At 33.1% G+C, this 18,935-nt stretch overlaps 7 protein-coding genes and 2 non-coding genes across 9 annotated transcripts, besides 1 other annotated feature; 6 read left to right on the forward strand and 3 right to left on the reverse strand.

Moving 5' to 3' along the window:
• Positions 1–660: 660 nt before the first annotated feature.
• Positions 661–4,044, forward strand: TVAGG3_0984230 (uncharacterized protein; the record flags this gene model as incomplete). The annotated part of the gene is made up of 1 exon (XM_001579397.2): positions 712–3,987. One exon carries the CDS (start codon positions 712–714, stop codon positions 3,985–3,987), a length of 3,276 nt encoding a protein of 1,091 aa, XP_001579447.2.
• Positions 4,045–4,516: 472 nt separating this feature from the next.
• Positions 4,517–5,698, reverse strand: TVAGG3_0984240 (regulation of choline O-acetyltransferase protein; the record flags this gene model as incomplete). Its single annotated transcript, XM_001579396.1, has 1 exon — positions 4,517–5,698. The coding sequence occupies one exon, from the start codon at positions 5,696–5,698 to the stop codon at positions 4,517–4,519; it is 1,182 nt and encodes a 393-aa protein (XP_001579446.1).
• Positions 5,699–7,188: 1,490 nt separating this feature from the next.
• Positions 7,189–8,643, forward strand: TVAGG3_0984250 (regulation of centriole replication; the record flags this gene model as incomplete). Its single annotated transcript, XM_001579395.1, has 1 exon — positions 7,211–8,641. One exon carries the CDS (start codon positions 7,211–7,213, stop codon positions 8,639–8,641), a length of 1,431 nt encoding a protein of 476 aa, XP_001579445.1.
• A 171-nt stretch (positions 8,644–8,814) lies between these two features.
• Positions 8,815–8,886, forward strand: TVAGG3_0984260. The gene has a single exon. It is a non-coding gene; the product is annotated as a tRNA-Asp (tRNA).
• Positions 8,887–9,219: 333 nt separating this feature from the next.
• On the reverse strand, positions 9,220–9,291 carry TVAGG3_0984270. Its single transcript has one exon. It is a non-coding gene; the product is annotated as a tRNA-Asp (tRNA).
• Positions 9,292–9,569: 278 nt separating this feature from the next.
• On the forward strand, positions 9,570–12,728 carry TVAGG3_0984280 (uncharacterized protein; the record flags this gene model as incomplete). Its single annotated transcript, XM_001579394.1, has 1 exon — positions 9,599–12,679. The coding sequence occupies one exon, from the start codon at positions 9,599–9,601 to the stop codon at positions 12,677–12,679; it is 3,081 nt and encodes a 1,026-aa protein (XP_001579444.1).
• Positions 12,729–13,029: 301 nt separating this feature from the next.
• Positions 13,030–14,811, forward strand: TVAGG3_0984290 (bifunctional inhibitor/lipid-transfer protein/seed storage 2s albumin superfamily protein family; the record flags this gene model as incomplete). The annotated part of the gene is made up of 1 exon (XM_001579393.1): positions 13,030–14,811. One exon carries the CDS (start codon positions 13,030–13,032, stop codon positions 14,809–14,811), a length of 1,782 nt encoding a protein of 593 aa, XP_001579443.1.
• Positions 14,812–15,227: 416 nt separating this feature from the next.
• On the forward strand, positions 15,228–15,782 carry TVAGG3_0984300 (uncharacterized protein; the record flags this gene model as incomplete). The annotated part of the gene is made up of 1 exon (XM_001579392.1): positions 15,228–15,782. The coding sequence occupies one exon, from the start codon at positions 15,228–15,230 to the stop codon at positions 15,780–15,782; it is 555 nt and encodes a 184-aa protein (XP_001579442.1).
• A 187-nt stretch (positions 15,783–15,969) lies between these two features.
• Positions 15,970–16,096: a mobile genetic element.
• Positions 16,097–16,153: 57 nt separating this feature from the next.
• Positions 16,154–18,221, reverse strand: TVAGG3_0984320 (pectin lyase-like family; the record flags this gene model as incomplete). The annotated part of the gene is made up of 1 exon (XM_001579391.1): positions 16,895–17,893. The coding sequence occupies one exon, from the start codon at positions 17,891–17,893 to the stop codon at positions 16,895–16,897; it is 999 nt and encodes a 332-aa protein (XP_001579441.1).
• Positions 18,222–18,935: the final 714 nt, after the last annotated feature.

Genomic DNA, 18,935 nt, shown 5'->3' on the forward strand with positions numbered 1-18,935 from the left:
TTAATTTCGGTTTTGATCTATTTATTTTATTTCTGTACAAATAGGATTACCCATTGATTTTATATTTTGATGAAATTCAATTTTCACATATTGAATTTCAACATTCGGACTACGTAAATATCATAAGTTTGTGAGGAATAAAATCTAATATACAACTGATAATCAACAATTCAACGAATTAAAATCATGAAATTTTATCATTTAAAATTTTCATCATTTGGTATATTCAACCGAAGTAGGTTTATATCTAAATGAATAATCATTTATTTAATAACCCTGAACGATAGAATAAGGTTTTTGCTAAGTTTACATTACGAGACATAATCAAATCTCAAAAAGCAGTTTTTTTGAGCATATACAATTAATTGCATTTGCCATATTAAAAATATCAGATTTTGACTTTAGTTTGGAGTTTTTCAGAATAAATTTATATATATTTATAAAAAAACAATATTATGCATACCATGTTTTATAATTTTGAAATGTTTGAAAAATTGAATAGTTTGAGGAAAAATAATGCATTTACACTAATGCTATATTGTAAGATAAATATCAAAAAATATCGTTTTGAATTCTTTACAATTATTTTTCCGTTAATGGTAGTTTACAAGTTGATACAATATGGAAAATATAAGTTTCATTTATTTTCATATGTATTTGAAATACATGTTTTTGCAAAATAAACAATTTTGAAGATTCAGTCAAATTCATATGCTGTTTCTAATTGCTTCTATATCCTTATTTGGCTTTTTAAAGCATGATAAGAAGCCATCTAGCAATATTCAATCAAATGAAGCTTTAGATAGTGTTAGAAATACAAACTCCCTAAAATCCGAATCAAATATAATTTCAAATGAAGCCGACAAACAGATAAATTACGTTTCAGATAACATCAACAAAACTTTAATAAATCGAAATATTAATCAATTAATTACGAATGTTGAAGTTGAATTACCTCGAATTGAACTCTTAGAAGAAGGAGATGCAAAAGCTGATACATCATCTTCATCAAGTTCATCAAGTGAAGATTCCTCTTCATCTTCTTCATCAAGCTCAGAAAGCGAATCATCATCTTCCTCCTCCTCTTCATCGGAAAGTGAAACTACCTCATCTTCATCTACAGAGAGTGAAACAACTTCATCCTCATCCTCTACAGAAAGTGAAACAACTTCATCCTCATCCTCTACAGAGAGTGAAACTACCTCATCATCATCCTCTACAGAGAGTGAAACAACTTCATCATCATCCTCTACAGAGAGTGAAACAACTTCATCATCATCCTCTACAGAGAGTGAAACTACCTCATCCTCATCCTCTACAGAAAGTGAAACAACTTCCTCATCAACATCTACAGAGAGTGAAACAACTTCATCTTCATCAACATCTACAGAGAGTGAAACTACCTCATCATCATCCTCTACAGAAAGTGAAACAACTTCATCCTCATCCTCTACAGAAAGTGAAACAACTTCATCCTCATCCTCTACAGAGAGTGAAACTACCTCATCATCAACATCTACAGAGAGTGAAACTACCTCATCCTCATCCTCTACAGAGAGTGAAACAACTTCATCCTCATCCTCTACAGAAAGTGAAACAACTTCATCCTCATCCTCTACAGAGAGAGAAACTACCTCATCATCAACATCTACAGAGAGTGAAACTACCTCATCTTCATCCCCTACAGAGAGTGAAACAACATCTTCATCAATTTCCACTTCCACTTCCTCAGAGAGTGAGTTATCAATCTCCACCTCAACAAGTTCAGAGAGTGAGTCATCAATCTCCACCTCAACAAGCTCAGAGAGTGAGTCATCAATCTCCACTTCCACTTCCTCAGAAAGTGAGTCATCAATCTCCACTTCCACTTCCTCAGAAAGTGAAACATCAATCTCCACCTCAACAAGTTCAGAAAGTGAAACATCAATCTCCACTTCCACTTCCTCAGAGAGTGAGTCATCAATCTCTACCTCAACAAGTTCAGAGAGTGAGTCATCAATCTCCACTTCCACTTCCTCAGAGAGTGAGTCATCAATCTCCACTTCCACTTCCTCAGAAAGTGAAACATCAATTTCCACTTCCACTTCCTCAGAGAGTGAAACATCAATTTCCACTTCCACTTCCTCAGAGAGTGAAACATCAATTTCCACTTCCACTTCCTCAGAAAGTGAGTCAACAGAATCTACTTCATCTTCATCTTCATCAGAATTCATATACATACCAACACCTGAATCAACACCCAAATCGACTCCTGCATCAACTCCAGCTAGATCACCATATCCAACTCCACTTCCAATTACAACCCCATCTCCATCCCCTGCTCCAATCGAAGGTAATGCAGTTTTCTGCGCCTATGGCGGTGTCTCCAAGTACTGTCCAGCTGGAGTCACAACAGTTGTCCTTGGCGAAGTTGAGAACTATGTCAAATCAATCTCAATTTCTTCTGACACCAGACTTCTCATCTACGTCGCAGGCGTTGGCACAGCTACATTAAATCTTGCCAAGTTCACTGGATACGAGATAAACATCACTGGCTGCGACAACAACGCTATCACAGCTAAAGTTACATTACCAGATACATACTCCAAGCTTCTCTTCACAGATTTCATTTTATCTCTCCAGACAACATCCTCTACACACGCTCTTTCCTGCGAGACAATCTACTTAGACAATGTCACATTGTCTTCAACAGCTTCCGAAATCACATTGTCTGCAACAGATATCCACTCCGACATTGTCTCATTAGAAAAGACATCAACAGTAACCGCTAGTGACTTGTTCGAAGTTTTCGACCACACAAGAGAACCATCATCTGTTCCATCAATCTCATACAAGAGAATATGGTTCGGATACTCAATTCCAAGAGTTGAAATCAAAGCATCAAAATTCCACGTACCACATTCCAAATTGGATGTTCCTTTCTCATCATCTGTCACCGAGTACAAGTTGAACAGCCCTACAACAATCACTGTTTCAGCTAGTGAGTCTTCTTTGAGATACATTCTTGAAGATTCAAACCCAACAATGACAGCATTGTTTACAAAACCGTCAACCCTCACAATTGAAGGTAATACCCCCTTAATTTTACAGACCACCGATATTGTCAATTTGAAGCCTCAACAAGAGACATCTAAATTACTCATTATGAGTGGCAGTAAGATCAAAATCGCTGCAACAGATGTCAAGAAACTTAACATGGCAAATACTCTTGAATCAAAGATCTACATTCCAGCTGATACAACATACAACAACGTTGATGCAAATGTATCATCAGTATCCATATACAACAATGATGATTTGATCACAGCATTGAGTGACTTCACTGAGAACAATAACAAGGTTTACCTCGAGAACAATAACAAGAGAATACAATTAAAAGTAAACATCGATGGAACAGGAATGACAACAAGTCCAATCGGTGTTAAAATTGAAGATGGAACAACAACAATTATCAATGTAACAAATGCTGATGATAAAGTAGAACTTACAATTAATTACAACTCAACAGATGCATCAGTACAAGTTAATGGCAATGTACAATTAGTTTCTGAAGAAGGAGAAAACGTTGAAGCATCACAATTCAGTTTGTCAAGCGATAAGAAGAAGAACATCGGTTTAATTATTGGTATCGTTATCGCTTGCCTTGTATTTATTGTCATTATCATTTTGATCATTATCTTCTTGACACCTGTTGGCGATAAACTGAATGTGACAACGTATGGTCCATTTGCAGGAGAAGCTTCTGAATCAGAAACAACACCAGACATCCTCAAACCAACATTCGATGAATTGATGACAAATCCAAACGCAATGAAAGTTTACCAGTTCCAGAACGAAGACGAAACAGGAAATCCATTCGATGATAATAATGCCGAGGAATCAGGATTCTTCACAGGTCAGAACAATAACACTGGATTCGAAGGATCAAATAATAACAATTCTGCGGATAATGATAAGAAATTCTACTGGAATGGTAACTTCTGGTAAACTTTATACACTGAATCTTTTTTTGAAATATATATATTTTAAACATTTATTTTTTTAATATATTTTATTACATTATTTTATACAGGAAATGGTGGGCGCTTAATAAATATGGTATATATGGGTTCCGCCCGAACCATAAGGAGCCTCCACAACGCGCAAAATGATAAAATGTTTTTTTTTTCCATATCAAATGTTATTCAATGATTCGAATTGTGTGGAAGAACCAGTTTTAGGGATATTGTGCCCAATGAGTATATGTGTGTCACTTTTTGAATCCAATAGCCATTATATACATTATTTATTGAAACAAAGAAAATAAATGAATTATCATTTAGCAAACCCATTGTCAAAATTTTCTCGTAAAAACATTTAATTTCTTACAAACTTTGAAGTCAAGACACAAAAAATATATAATTATGTTTAATATCAAATTATATTACTTTTAAATCATGTAACTTTCGATATCAAAAATTACCAAATTCAAATGCTATTGATTGTTTAGATTTTTAATCGAGGAAAAATAATTAAATCAAATAAATGATTTTTCGCAAGTTGTTCGTGCGTCTGCTGATGTATCATCCTTTAAATCTTTCTTTTTATAGTAAATAATGAAGCCAGTTATGACAAAAATTGTAACAATTGTCACGCTTAAAACAGCCCAAGATAATGCTTTTCCAATTTGACTTCGAGATTCAGTTGAATTTCCCGCAGCCTTATCACTAACATTATCTGTAGTGTTTGCATATGGATCATCAAGTTGCTTTGATTCAAGATCAGAAGGATCTCTAACAAAATTCATATCATATAACTTAACTCTTCTGCAGAATAGTTCTGGATCAGGACAGATTAAATCTCTTTCAGAATATTGCCAATAACCAACCATTATTGTATATAGTACAAAATAAAACTTTTGTCCAATATTTGTCTTATTGCAAGTAATGTTTAGTGGCTTGAAATTAATGTAGGCCGAATTTGGAATGTAATAAGTGAAGCTATCATATTTGTTGCATTTATAATAGCCACATTCCCTTATTGAAATTTGTGGGCTATTATTTCCAGGTAGCAATGCCATTCCTTTTGGACAAACAACTTGTGGAGCAGATATAAAATCAACATGATCATTTTCACGAAACATAGATATATATGACTCATTAAATGGATTGTAAAATTTAAATCCTCTGCAGTAGTAAGAAGTATCATTTGTGCAATCAAGATTTGCTTTCATTTGAGGTGGTTCAAATCTACTACCCATTTTATAATCATAATGCGTAAACTTGAAATAATTACTATCTTTAAACTCATATCCTTTAGGGAAAACTAATTTAGGAGGACCAATTGCAAAATCTTTTATAAACTTTCCCCCAAGTTCTGATTCAGGATTTCCCCAAACAAGAGGACTTGCCATTGACCAGTTACACATAAAGTTTCCTGAATCCTGAAGAAGAGCCATTGTTGCATCTGTTACACGATGAAAATCTGCTCTATCTTTCAATCCAAAAAAATTATAGGTACCTATATCTGAATAAAATAGTCTTGTGCGTAGTAATCTTTTATCAATTGTACGTGAATAATCAGACTCAGCATCAACTTCAATACCAGATGGACAATTTTTATCGTCACCTTCAAAAACATCTACTCCGTAGTGTTTTTTGGCAAATATATGAGCATATTTCGTGGTTAATATAGTAAATTCTCTTCCATATTTAGTCATTCTACAAAATTGTCTGCCATCGTATTTTGACCCAAGATTGATCACTAATTCATGTAAAATTGCTTGCAACATGATTTTCATTGCGACTGCATTATTTTGATATAATCCTGATTCAGGATTTAAAAAATATTCTCTGAAGACCTCACCATATATTATAATACTTATCTAGGTGGGCCTTGAATAATTGTACCATTTTTTCACATCTGTAAACACAAATCTCTCATAAGAAAGTAGTGTCAATTCTAGGATATTTATTGATATTTTGAGATCAAAATCATTATTTTCATCAGGTATTACAAAAAGAAAACTTTCAAGGAAGTTTTTGAGATTCTTCAACGTCTTATTGAAGTTTGTATAGTTATAATTTTGAACTAAATTTTCTTTTTTACACTCTTTACCATCCACAATCTGCCCTACTTCATAACATGAATCTTTATGGCGTTTAACACCAGTGAGGTAATCAAAATCGTATTTTACTCGAATGTTTTTCCACCCTTCATCTTCAAAACTAAGACGTGTCGAATCTGAATTGATTTGAAAAGACTTATGACTGTCAGCTGTTCGGTGTCCACTTCTAGAAAAGATGTTTTGCAAAAAAGAGTTAGAAAACACGAAAAGTTGAAAAATCATTATAAATTTTCAGAAATTGTCCCTTTCAAATTTATTTCAATTCTTTTTGTATCGGACTTTTATGAATACAATCAGTATACAATAATGATAAAAATTATTCGTTCAATGAAAAAAAGGAAGGACGATGTTATCTCACTTTTCGAAACAAAATGCTTGTATCACTATAGTAGTTACCGTTCACCTAATATATCTTTGTCTCTGACATTAATCTGACAAATTTGATAAAACCGATCAAGAAAAATTTTATGAGAAATTATCCCGATTATTATTTATATATTTATTTCGCATACACATATTCTACATCTCTGTTTTGTATACTATCTCTCAAAAGATTTTAACACCACTATCTTCGACCTACAAAATTGATTATTCGTCGCAATGTTTTATCATCCAAAAGAAGTATAATTCATCAATTCAATATTACATGTTCCATATGCTTAGTATAATATTTCACTTTAAATTTTTATTGTAGAAATAAACATCTTCTATTTATTCAGTATAATTCAATGCAAGAAAATATGGAGACAAGACAATCCTCAACACCGAAAAACATCATCAACATTTACTCAATACTAATTTTCAAATTCAAATAACATGACTTAGTTAACTGGGCCATTATACATTGCAAAAAAATAAAACTGTAAAAATGGCTAATCAATAACATGATGCTTATTTGATAAAAATTATGAAGATTAAAAATAATTGATAAATCTTTTTAATCTCTTAGTAACTTTCCTAAACAAGATCAAGTAATTCAAATTTGGGGCCTACTACTTCTATTTATCTTATTCATTCGAAGATCTATACTTGAGATACTATGTGGGACTGAATGATTGAAGAAAAATAAAAAGTGTCAGCCAAAAAAATTTATAACGAATTTAGATGCAAAGAGACTTGAACATTCCTTCCCATCTCCAAAGAATGAAGTCGAATGGCGAAGTTGATGTATATGATTTCGTTTCTGAACTCGGAGAAGGTGGTTTCGCTTCAGTTTTTCATGTTCGCCGAGAAAGTGATCACAAATCATTTGCATTGAAAGTAATACCACATGAGGCTCTTCAAAATGAGAACTTTAAAGCTAAACATTTCGCAGAAATCGAAATTCAATCAAAAATGGATCACAAAAACATTGTTAAATCATATGATCACTTCAAAGATGAGAACAATACGTATATATTGATGGAATTATGCCTCAAAGGCAATGTAAAAAATTATCTTTCGAGAAAAGGCGCATTATCTGAAAAAGAAGCGGCAAAGATCATCAAATCTGTCTGTTCTGGCGTCAAATACTGTCATGATCATCATATTATTCATAGAGATCTTAAATTAGATAATTTTATGATTTCAGACGATGGAGACATCAAAATCATTGATTTTGGTGTTTCAGAGATAGTTAGTGATAGCAAGAAAAAAGACTTCGTTTTTGCTGGTACTCCTATGTACATGGGACCAGAAGTTATTGGCCTTCATCAATACGGCTACCAAGTTGATATATGGGCCATAGGAATATGCACGTTCGAATTACTTACGGGACATCCACCTTTCGAAGCAAATAATATGAAAGATATGTCGAAATTGATTGTATCAGGCGAATTTCGTTTTCCACCGAACATACAACTATCTTTTGTAGCAAAAGATTTTATAGAAAGCGCATTACAAGTAAAACCAAGCCTAAGACCGAATATTAGAGAATTATTAAAACATCCGTTCCTACAGCTTGCAGATAAAGAAGAAACTAAAGAAGTAAAGCATCCAGCGCATATGGATACAGCGCCTACTTATGCCGTCCAGTCATATTTGATTGACAAAAAAGGAAATCTTGCTTATTTGATGTTGGATGGCACTTGCGGATCCAATTTTACAGATGGAACTCGTATAATTTTGGATATTAATGAAGACTTCATGCAAATCTGGGCTTCAACTGATGAAGTTCGTCCTGTTATTGTTCCAATGACAGCTGCTGATAAAAAACAGGTACAAATTTCATTTATATTGAAGGCAGCAAAGGAAATGAAGTCGAGATGCGAAATTCCAAAGCGAGATAAGCTCAATCCCAAGAAATTACTTCCAAATGTGAAATATTGGAAGAAGGACGGGGATTGTATACTATTTAGAATGGATAATAGAGTAGTTCAAACAAATTTTGCTGGCGGAAAGGTCATTTTCGTTGATTTTACAAATAAATTATATTTACATTTGCAAAATCTTCAGGATGGTAGTGTTTATATACCACTGGAAGCAGCAGAAAAGAATCCACAGGAAAAAGAACTATATTCTGCTATCAAAGATATTCTTAATAAATTGTTCAAATAAACCATGTTATTATGTAATTTATATTAATTAACTTTATATTTTTGTTTGTAATATCTTATAATACTAATCTATAAATTGCTGGATTATCGTTGGTATTTTCTCAGCCCAATAGAAAATGAAAGGAAAGTATAAAAAATATATCAGGAGATTTCCAAAACGAGAGAAAACGAAAATCAGCCATAGTGTAATGGTTATCATGTAAGATTGTCGTTCTTTTGATCCGGGTTCGATTCCCGGTGGCTGAGATTTTTAGTTTCTTTTTTAGCTTTAGGTCAACTCATTGCAATTATGATGTTACAGTCTAAGATTTACTTGTTGAGGACATATCAAACCTGCTGAAAAAAAGGGAGCTTCGAAAGCTGTGAATCATTTTATCAAAACTTCGTCAAGCATGCCATACCATCGACGGCTTATTTGTGAGAGTGTATTAAAAACAAAGATCCACGAGTAAATGTTTGGCGGATGAATCATGTATCAATGACATATGTAAGAATGATTTTTCTGCTTGATTATTACTTATCTTTTCATCTTTGAATGATGCAAGAGCTTAAATCAAAACTAAAAAAGAAACTAAAAATCTCAGCCACCGGGAATCGAACCCGGATCAAAAGAACGACAATCTTACATGATAACCATTACACTATGGCTGATTTTCGTTTTCTCTCGTTTTGGAAATCTCCTGATATATTTTTTATACTTTCCTTTCATTTTCTATTGGGCTGAGAAAATAGCAATGATAAAGGAAGAATGATAATCATACATTCATCAAAATTAAAGTCCATCATAACAAACAGATTTTTTCAAACGAATCATTGCAATTTATAATTTTTATTCTTGAATATCATAATCGTAGGAGCCAAAATTCAAATTTAGCTTTTTTGAAGGCAAACACATATATGGATGCAAAGTTGAAGTTGACAGAGATTTTGACGATTTCACGGGAAAAAAGTGACAGCCATGCTGAAGGATGTTTTGGAGGATTTTTTGATCGCTAAGATCGAAAATTCCTCGGACCAATTCACACTCATGGACAGCATGGCTTATGGAAATATCAGCGTTACAGCCGTTACAACTGCTGTTAGCATGGTTTATATTTTTGTTACGTCTCCACTTGTAGAAGTACCTGTTTCATGCAGGATAGAAACGAAAAGACAAGGAATAATCAAACTAAGGATATCCTGCGACATTTCAGCAATAGCAATTTTTTATAAAGACAAAACTTTCGAAATATTTCCAATTTCTCATATAGTCGAGCGAGCGCATCCGATGAATCTCTATGAAATTAACGAATCCATATCGTTTTCAAACAGACAAATCAATATTTCAGATGATATTCCTCCACCAAAGCGCTGCTACTATCAATCACCTGCAAATGCAACCAGCACACTTGTCAATGCATTTTGGTGGGACTTAGAATCAAATGGAATCTTTCTAATTGTTGTAGATTCAGTTGGCATCAAAATCTGGCGCGTAAAAGAAAAAGTAGATCTTGTAATCAACTGCGAATACGAAGGCATCGTTATATGCGCCATAAAATTGAATAAAACTACAGCGATTATCTATGGATTCAATTCAAAGAATGAATGTTCGACTCTTTCAATAATTCTTGACGATGTGAGACTATCAGTCAAAGCGCGGAAGCTTGCTCTTACTAAACAGATCAAATCCACCTTCCTTTTACAAGCATCTGGATATAATGAAACGAAATGGGAGTTCGCCATTCTCCAAAAGGATTTATACCTATTCGACAAAGAAGGACACGTAATACTTGACATTCCTGTCAGTGTCGGTGCCCACGCCCAACCAAACTCTTTCGCAGTTACGAAACATTTCATTTTTTATTCAAATGGTGGTCGAATTATTGCCAACTTCTTTAAGAATTTGGACAACGCGAAGACAGCGTTTCTGTTCGGTATATCGTCTATAGCAGTCCTGGACTATAATTCGGATAAAATTGCTTGTTTAGCTGTTGGACAATTGACCACTTTGCAAATGAAGGACGAAGCAAGTAATATTTTCCGTAATTTGGCGGAGTCGAAGCGTTGGAATGAGGCATTCGAGCTCTGCGGAGCGTTTGATTTGAGTTTTCCGCATATTTGTAGTAGTATGGCGTTTGATGCGATACAAGAAGGTAAATACCATGAGGCGTTGTCACTCTATAAGCAAGGTAATTGCGATTTCACTGAAATCGTGCACAGATTTTTACCTCTTGGCAAGGAAAGATACGCATTACACGTAACTTTAGAGGCATTGATCGATCAATCGGCTCTGGCAACTGTACCGAAGTCAGTAATGAAGGATGTCATGGAATCTCTATTCAGAAGACTACAAGTGAAGTGGTCAATTTTCCCTTCATTCAAAATCCTCTCAAATAGAATAAAAAGTGACAACAGGGTTCTCCCCCTTCCTTCTGATTTACGGTCATCCAAGTATTACAACGCCGTTCTGGAGGATAAATCTAATATCCCAGGGGCACTGCTTTACAGATATCATACGTATTCGTTCAATGAAAACCTTGCATTTAAATATATCTCAAATGCAGATAAAATTGATCTAGAATACCCACCATACGATGCATCCCCGCAGTTCAAAGCTCTCGTTCATCAGCTTTATAACTCAAAAAATACAAAGATAAAAAATTATAAAATCAAAAATGCGGTAAAAATCATTGATGAAGCGAATTACCTTACTGCAAATGAGCTGGTGATCAACGACACACCTGTTTCAACCGACGTTCCTTTCTTTGATTTCGAGATATTCGATGGAATTCTTTTTGCTTTGAACAAAGACTTCCAACTCATGCACGGATCAGCTTTGGATACTCATATCCTTCAGATGGCCGCATATCCGCCCTCATTTGCCCTGTTTTCCTCATCAAATAAACTCGGATTAGTTGCTGTCAACGGAACGTTCACTTTAATCGACAAAAACGGGTTACTCAAGATATACCAAGGCGATTTCATCGACTTGGCGCTCACAGATAAGCTCACAATCGGTCTTTCAAGTGAAGGAACGGCTTATCTTTTATTAGAGGACGAAACGTTCACTCCTTTGCATTCAGAGCACTTTGTCAAAGCTATATGTGCTTCGAATGATACGTATTATCTCTTTTATTCCCCTAATTTATGTATTCAATCGTCAGATACAAAAACTACGACAATTCAGCTTGATTTCAATGTAGAATTCACAAAGACAACAAATACAAAGGCGTTTGCTGCTGGCGAAGGCGTTTTAATGATCATAGAAGGGGAAAATTATAAATTTATTAATTATCCTCAACGTATTGGGACGATTCTGAATATCAGTCAGGTAAGTGATGAAGGAGTAGTCCTCATTGGTTCAGCTTCTGATCCGATTGAAGTTTTATTTGAAGAAATAAAATCCGAAATTCAGCCAGATTTCGACAAATTGTCGCTGATTTCGACTCATTACAAGCAGGAAGACATAATTCCTATGTTCAAGGCCACCCAATTCTTGCCATTTCTCCAAATTTTATTTGGCGACTGGCAGAACTTGAAATTGCCTGAAGATCCGAAGTTCTTGATTGCCAACCTTAACAAGTTCGACGAAAACAAGGCTGCTTCCTTGATCCATGCCCTTCTGGCCGCGAAAGTTCCCCTCGACGATAAAATTATATCGTCAAAAGCCGCCAGAAAACTTCTTTTGTGGAATCCGGATGATATTAAATCCTTAACACCGGAACAGGTTAAGTTATTGATTCCACGGAGGAGAACGAAGAAATACGAAGGAATTGACTCAGTTACGATCAAATTATTACAAAATTCAACTGATTGTGTCGTAATTCCATCGCATTATGTGGTTGATTCCACGCGAGTATCAACGTTTTCATGCGGCCATGTCATGCTTCCTGACGAATTGGAGCTTTCCACGAAAAATCTCTGCGAATTCTGCAAAGAAAACGGTTTAGATGAAATTGCGAAGTTTTCTGAGACTCAATACGCGCTACCATTGATACACGCACAATGTCCAAGGTGTTTGCAAAGGAATTTGCAAAGAAAAGTTGGAGAACAAAAATAATTGTTTATTTTTTATTTGTTTTTTATGTAAACTATCTATTGTTTTGATGAATATATAACTTAGCTGATTGTTACTTATTTCAAATGATTTAATCTTTATTTTGATTTTCAAGATGTAGTCTTAGATAAGTTTTCTTTTCTTAATGCTTCAATATTTGCTTTAATGGAGATCAGTTCTTTTATTCAACGTCTATGAAAACCAAAATCTAATGCTTATATGAGAGGAATTTCTCCATCTTGATTTTTTCAAAAAAAAATTGAGATGGGATCAGAATTTTTTTTGACAATATAATTTCTGAAGTTTATTTTTTATATTTTATAAGTTGAAATAGTCTGGAATATCCTATTTTCATGCTTTTGTTATTTGTTTTTTTTTCGGTTTTATCAATAGACCCACCATCATTTCATAATAGAAATTATAATATTAATCATACCTATAATCAAGATATTAATTTATTGGATTACAGTCATTCATTTAGATCTAGTGAATATTTTCAATGCACAATTACTATTAATGAAGTTAGATTCACAAATAACAACGCATTTGGGTCAACTATTTCGTCGGCTAGTGGTGGAGCACTATATGCATCACATTCACAAATTGCAGCTGTAGCACATCGATCTACATTTTCCTCGTTTGAAAGCAATTATGCCTCAATTGGAGGTGCTGTATGTTTCATTGCTTGCAAAGCTTTCTTTAATTATATTAAATTCACTGAAAACAATGCTCTTAAATTTGCAGGAGCATTTTATTTCCAAGGTATCACCGAATATAGTGGTATTATTAGTTCAGAGCAATTTCTTTTACTCGATTCATGCTATTTTGAGAACAATACAGCCCATGATGTTGGTGGTGCTCTTTGTTTCTCTAATGCTGCCAATAGTGAGATTGATGATTCAATATTCTCTAATAACACCGCTGCAATAGGTGGTGGGGTAATTTACAGTATCCAAACAGATCTCCTAATTTTCCGATCCTACTTCTCAACAAATATAGTTAATGATCGTCAGAGAAATCTAAATTTTCGATATGTTATTAATAATGTTTCACCATCAGCCACAGGATCATCAAGGTTTAGTGCACGCGGAGGTGGAGCTATTCTCTTTACCGCAATTGAGTCAGAAAGACCTCTTATCTTAGAAACTAAATTATGCTGTTTCTCTAATAATATGGCTATGACAGGTGATACATTTAATCCGACCGATGCTAATGTGGGTGATAACGTTCTCTTAGATGGTCATGTTAGTTACTTTTCAAATAAAGATAGTATGAATATAAACAAAATTGCAAGAAACTCGCGGGAATTATCTATTTTCTATAACTATGATCGTGATTCTCCAAATTCCGCTTGCATGTATGATGATTCAGAGCTAAGACTTCATACACCACATAATTATGCATCAAATAGCAATACTGAAGATTATAAATCCACTTATTTTGTTCCTTCTCCTACAAAATTTATTACTCATCCAGCGCAGTATACAAAACATCATCACATAACAACTATTTTTAAATCTTTAATTTTGGTTTCAAGAATAAGACCAAATCCACCTCCCACAATTTCAACTCCAAGTCCGCCAACCCCGGAGAGAACACCAGCCCCAATTATTACGCCTGGTAAAGGCCAACGTGGAATTCAAACAGTTACTAAAATAGAGACATACACAAGCACTACAACAACTAAAATAAACACAATTGTTATCTCATATGACCCAGAAAATCGACCTATTTATACCACAACAGAAATTACTGGCGAGTTCACTATTGTCACTGTTGTTGTTATAGAATCCAATGTTTATTTGGCCATTGAAGAAACTCCAACTTCACCAAAGAATAATACTACATACATCATTATTGGAGTTGTTGCAGGCATTATTCTACTTCTTGCCGCTGCTTTACTTATTTGGTTTATTGCTGTAAAGAAGAGAAAAGATGATGAAGACTCAAATTCTATTGAAATGGTAGAAGAAACAGTTACAATAGCACCAACAACTTCAAACACTGTTACTAATGATAATCCATTGTGGACCACAAGCATCGCTGGCGAAAATGATGACCCATTCAGGAAAGACTTCGAAGAAGAAGGCGTTGAAGGATTCTTTGAAGTGAACGATGCCAAGGAATTAGAATAATTATTATTTATTTGCGAGCAATATCACAAGACTATTTTGATCACCCATATTTATTTGTTTATTCACCCCTTTTTTAAACAAAATCTGAAAATTTTCTTATCCTTTTTTCATAAAAGCCATTCAACCAAGATTTTTAAAAATGAATAAGAAGGATACAAAGTTTTGGAATAGTTTCCTTCATTGATTTACGACACCTTTCAAAATTGAATCCTTTATTAATTTTCAATTGAAATGTCGATTGAGATGATTTTAAACTATAAATCATAAGTTACATTTTAAGTTTTGTATACTTTTATAATCATAAAATTTGATAAATCAGATTTTAAAAGTGACAATGATGTTTTGGATAATTGCGGGAAGGTTCAATAAATTTATCTGCGAATGACCAAGTCTCAAATTCCGATATTTGTGGTACAATGGAACGATATTCTGGTCCCCATGACTTACAAGGAATTTTATCGAAATATAAAGATAAGGGTGTAACTAGAGATGATGTTGAGAGAGCAAATCCTGGAGTCGTACTTTCGGTTACAACAGGACTAGAAATATTTATACCTTATAAATGTCCTCCAATTATGAAAAAAGAAGAAAAATTCTATATGGATTCATCGTTCTTTAAATCACCCGCGATTCGTCGTAATGGATCATTGCTTCTCAGCTTCTGCTACATGGATTTATTTAGAAGACAAGATCCAAAGAGATGTGAAGAATTCTTCAACTATCATAGAGGTTTTGACAAAAATGCTAACTTGATAGACTGGAAACAAGCTGCTAATGCAGCTGTAATTCGTCAATTAACAGAAAGACCTACAAGTAGCTATGATATTTACTATGAATTAAGGAGATATAATTTAAACGGTAAGATTCATTATGCTGTATTGGATTCTAAAGGACATTTTTATGATCCTGGCCGAAATGTTGTTACTGTATTTGATGCTCCAGATGAAATCAGATATTTTGAAGAGGATTAGATATCTTATCTAATTGCAATAAAAATTAGTATTTTTTCGACTTTAAACATGTTTTCATATAGTTTTCAATATATAAAATTATAAATTAACATAAAATGTGCTAATAATTGACCAGGCAAATTCATATATGTTAATAAGAAATAAAAGATTAAAAAGAGATAAATTGCTCTTAAAAAATATTAAATTTTAAGGATGCACTTACGCCCCTATGACATGGCCTTCAATACAATTATTTAAGGTTAAATTTCAAAGAGGCATCACACCAGTTGTCAAAAATTTGAATTAAAGTCAGATAGGCGTAAGTGCAACCTTAAAAGTCGGGAAAGAAACACATTTTCAAGACAAAGATTTCACTTTCGACTTTTTAATTACATAAACTCACTTTCTTGGCCGAAAGTTAGCACATGTATTGGCCATAAAATATGCTTTTCTTTCTCTCATGGTCGAGTATCATTGGGTTCGTTTCAAAATTAGAGAATCCCCTCAAACTTGGCCATGAAGATTGCATTTGGATGATTTGGCATAGCTATGGATTGTATAGCTCTTTAAGAGTTGAGCTCCGATACATCACCCTTACTTGGAATTTTGTATTTATCAGGATTGAAAACTAATTTTATCTTCCTATACTTTCGTTGGCATTTATTAGGTAAATGTTAAAGAAGAAGAGAGTTTTCTATATATATTGACCGGTCCTAATTCCTTGACAGAGATTTATCTAATTTTGTTGGTTCCACAATCAATAGTGAATCCTTATCATGCAGATTTTTTATCTTTCAGTAATGGGAGAAATTCTTGTGTAGCACCTGTAGGATCGTTTATGATAATATATTCCAAGTGACCTGATGATCGAAGCAATTTTTAAGAATATATAAATGATTCACTCTTAGATTGATTTAGAAAGGGAATACAAAGAATAAATATCAACTGATTAATTTGACTGTCTGAATAAATCCATCATTTTGAAAACAAAGGCATTGCCATTTAACAATTTCAAGGATTAACTTAAATAAAGAAAGTGATTTGATTTTCAAAATGCCAGTATTTCTTTTTTGATAATTCTTCTAATCAAGTTACTTGACTGCTTGTACATCTAATGAAATAAATTTAAATAGCTATTTTATATTTCTAATATAAGCAAATTTGATCAAATTCAAGTTTGGCAAAACTCCTTTTCGCAAAGCAACATTAACTTTTTTACCTAGTTTTGCATTTACTTTTTGGTATTTGATAATACCTGATATAATATGCGGATGAAGAGCATTGCACATAATAGCCAGTACACGGTCTTTAATTGATGCGTTATTTTTATTATCAAATGATACAGTTGCACCATAATCAGCATAATTTCTAGTATTAGAATCTTTAAAATAACAATTACTGACGATAATTTTTGAATACCCATATAGCCTTCCATCACGTCCTCTCACAGCATAAGCTAGATAGTTTTCATTCCGATTTTCAGCAAAATTGCATTCTTCAATTACTACATTTGTGGCCAATCTAGCATAAATAAATATTTTTAGACTATTTTGTGTAAAAATGCACTGCCTGATTGTGAACTTTCCATTGTATAAAACACTGATTCCTTTTGAATCAGACTTTGTTGCCGAATTTCCGTCAAATAAAGAATATTTGATATAATCAGATTCACCTGGAAATACAGTGAATAATGCCGAGTCATAAGATTTGCAATTACTGATGTTTAAACAAGTATAATTTCCCGAAGTATCTCGAGATCTAAATGGAGAGACACCATATGATTGATCAGAACTAGAAACTATAGACGTTACAAGTATTTGATTTCGGGCGAAACGAATTGTTGCAAATTGTCCACCGTCATAATAATATTCTGATGGAACAATCTTATTATAGCACTTAAATGCCATGCATCTATTAATAATGCAGTTACTATCTCCAATTTCAAAGAAAATAGTACCAGCTCTGGTATCATTATAAGCACCATTTTTCTGTGTAGGAATGTTTGTAATTACGTTGGTAAATTTGCAAGATTCAATTAAGGCATTAATATTATTTTTGTTTTGAATGAAAATTGCATTTGTTTTCAGATCTTGTACTTCGATAAATAGTAAATAATAATTTTTTTCTGACATATAAAAGTCATTTTGTCTTGAAACGAATGTTGATTGATTAATGAATTCATATTGAATGTCTGAGTAAAATTGATTCCAAGATTTAAAAGTATTAGCTCGAAATTTCTGATTGATAAGGTTGAATAATAATATTGATGAATATTTATGGAATAAATTTGTATTTCAGTAATGTAGACAAAATTAGAAAGGTTTTTCTATCAACTTTCGAAATTTGAATATGAGTTTTATGTAATATTTGAATGTTAAATAGGTACAAAAGTCTTGAACTGAATGGATATTTTTCAAAATTAATTAATAATTGAACTGCTGTAGCACACTTATTGATGAGAGCATAATAGTTTTTGTTTTACCGGCGCGACGCGCCAATGGAAAAAACAGATAAAAAGGGAATTGATTAGCAAGAGAATAATGATAGTGATATTATTGACTATCTTGTGTTCGAAAGACTTGTTTAGTAGCTATATATTTCAATAACCAAATCAACAGTCGAAGCAAGAAATATTCATTTCCTTAATCTTTGATTTATAATATTTTCGAATAAGATAATTAATATATTTTGGAAAACTAAGAGATTGTTTTAGCCAAGCACTAATATTTTATATAATGATGAAGATATTTGGGAAATACAAATATTTTTTTGTTCGTTACAATAAATCATGGCACTGAAAGCAACATAGATGGTTCTCATGCTCATGCATTAAATCGGCTATTTTTTCTTATAGTATTCTTGGGTTTAAACAAATTTAAAATTTTATTGCATTCATTTTGGAAATACAAGCATTGCATTCATTTTGGAAATACAAGCATTTCATTCAATGATGGATTGAATTGGAGATATATTGGTCGGAAAAATTGAGAAATGAATTTTGAAATTTTATTGCAGGCACAAAATTATGCTGAATCAATTTGTGGAGAATTAATAATGAGATATTGACGACTAGAGATCGGAATTTCATTAGTTAACGTTATAAAAAAGAACATCGTTCAAAGTTATTGTCTAACTCATTTACTCTTAGAATTCAATAAAATAATCAGATATTTC

Source organism: Trichomonas vaginalis, chromosome I (genome assembly GCF_026262505.1).
Source record: "Trichomonas vaginalis G3 chromosome I, whole genome shotgun sequence".
NCBI lineage: Eukaryota > Parabasalia > Trichomonadida > Trichomonadidae > Trichomonas > Trichomonas vaginalis.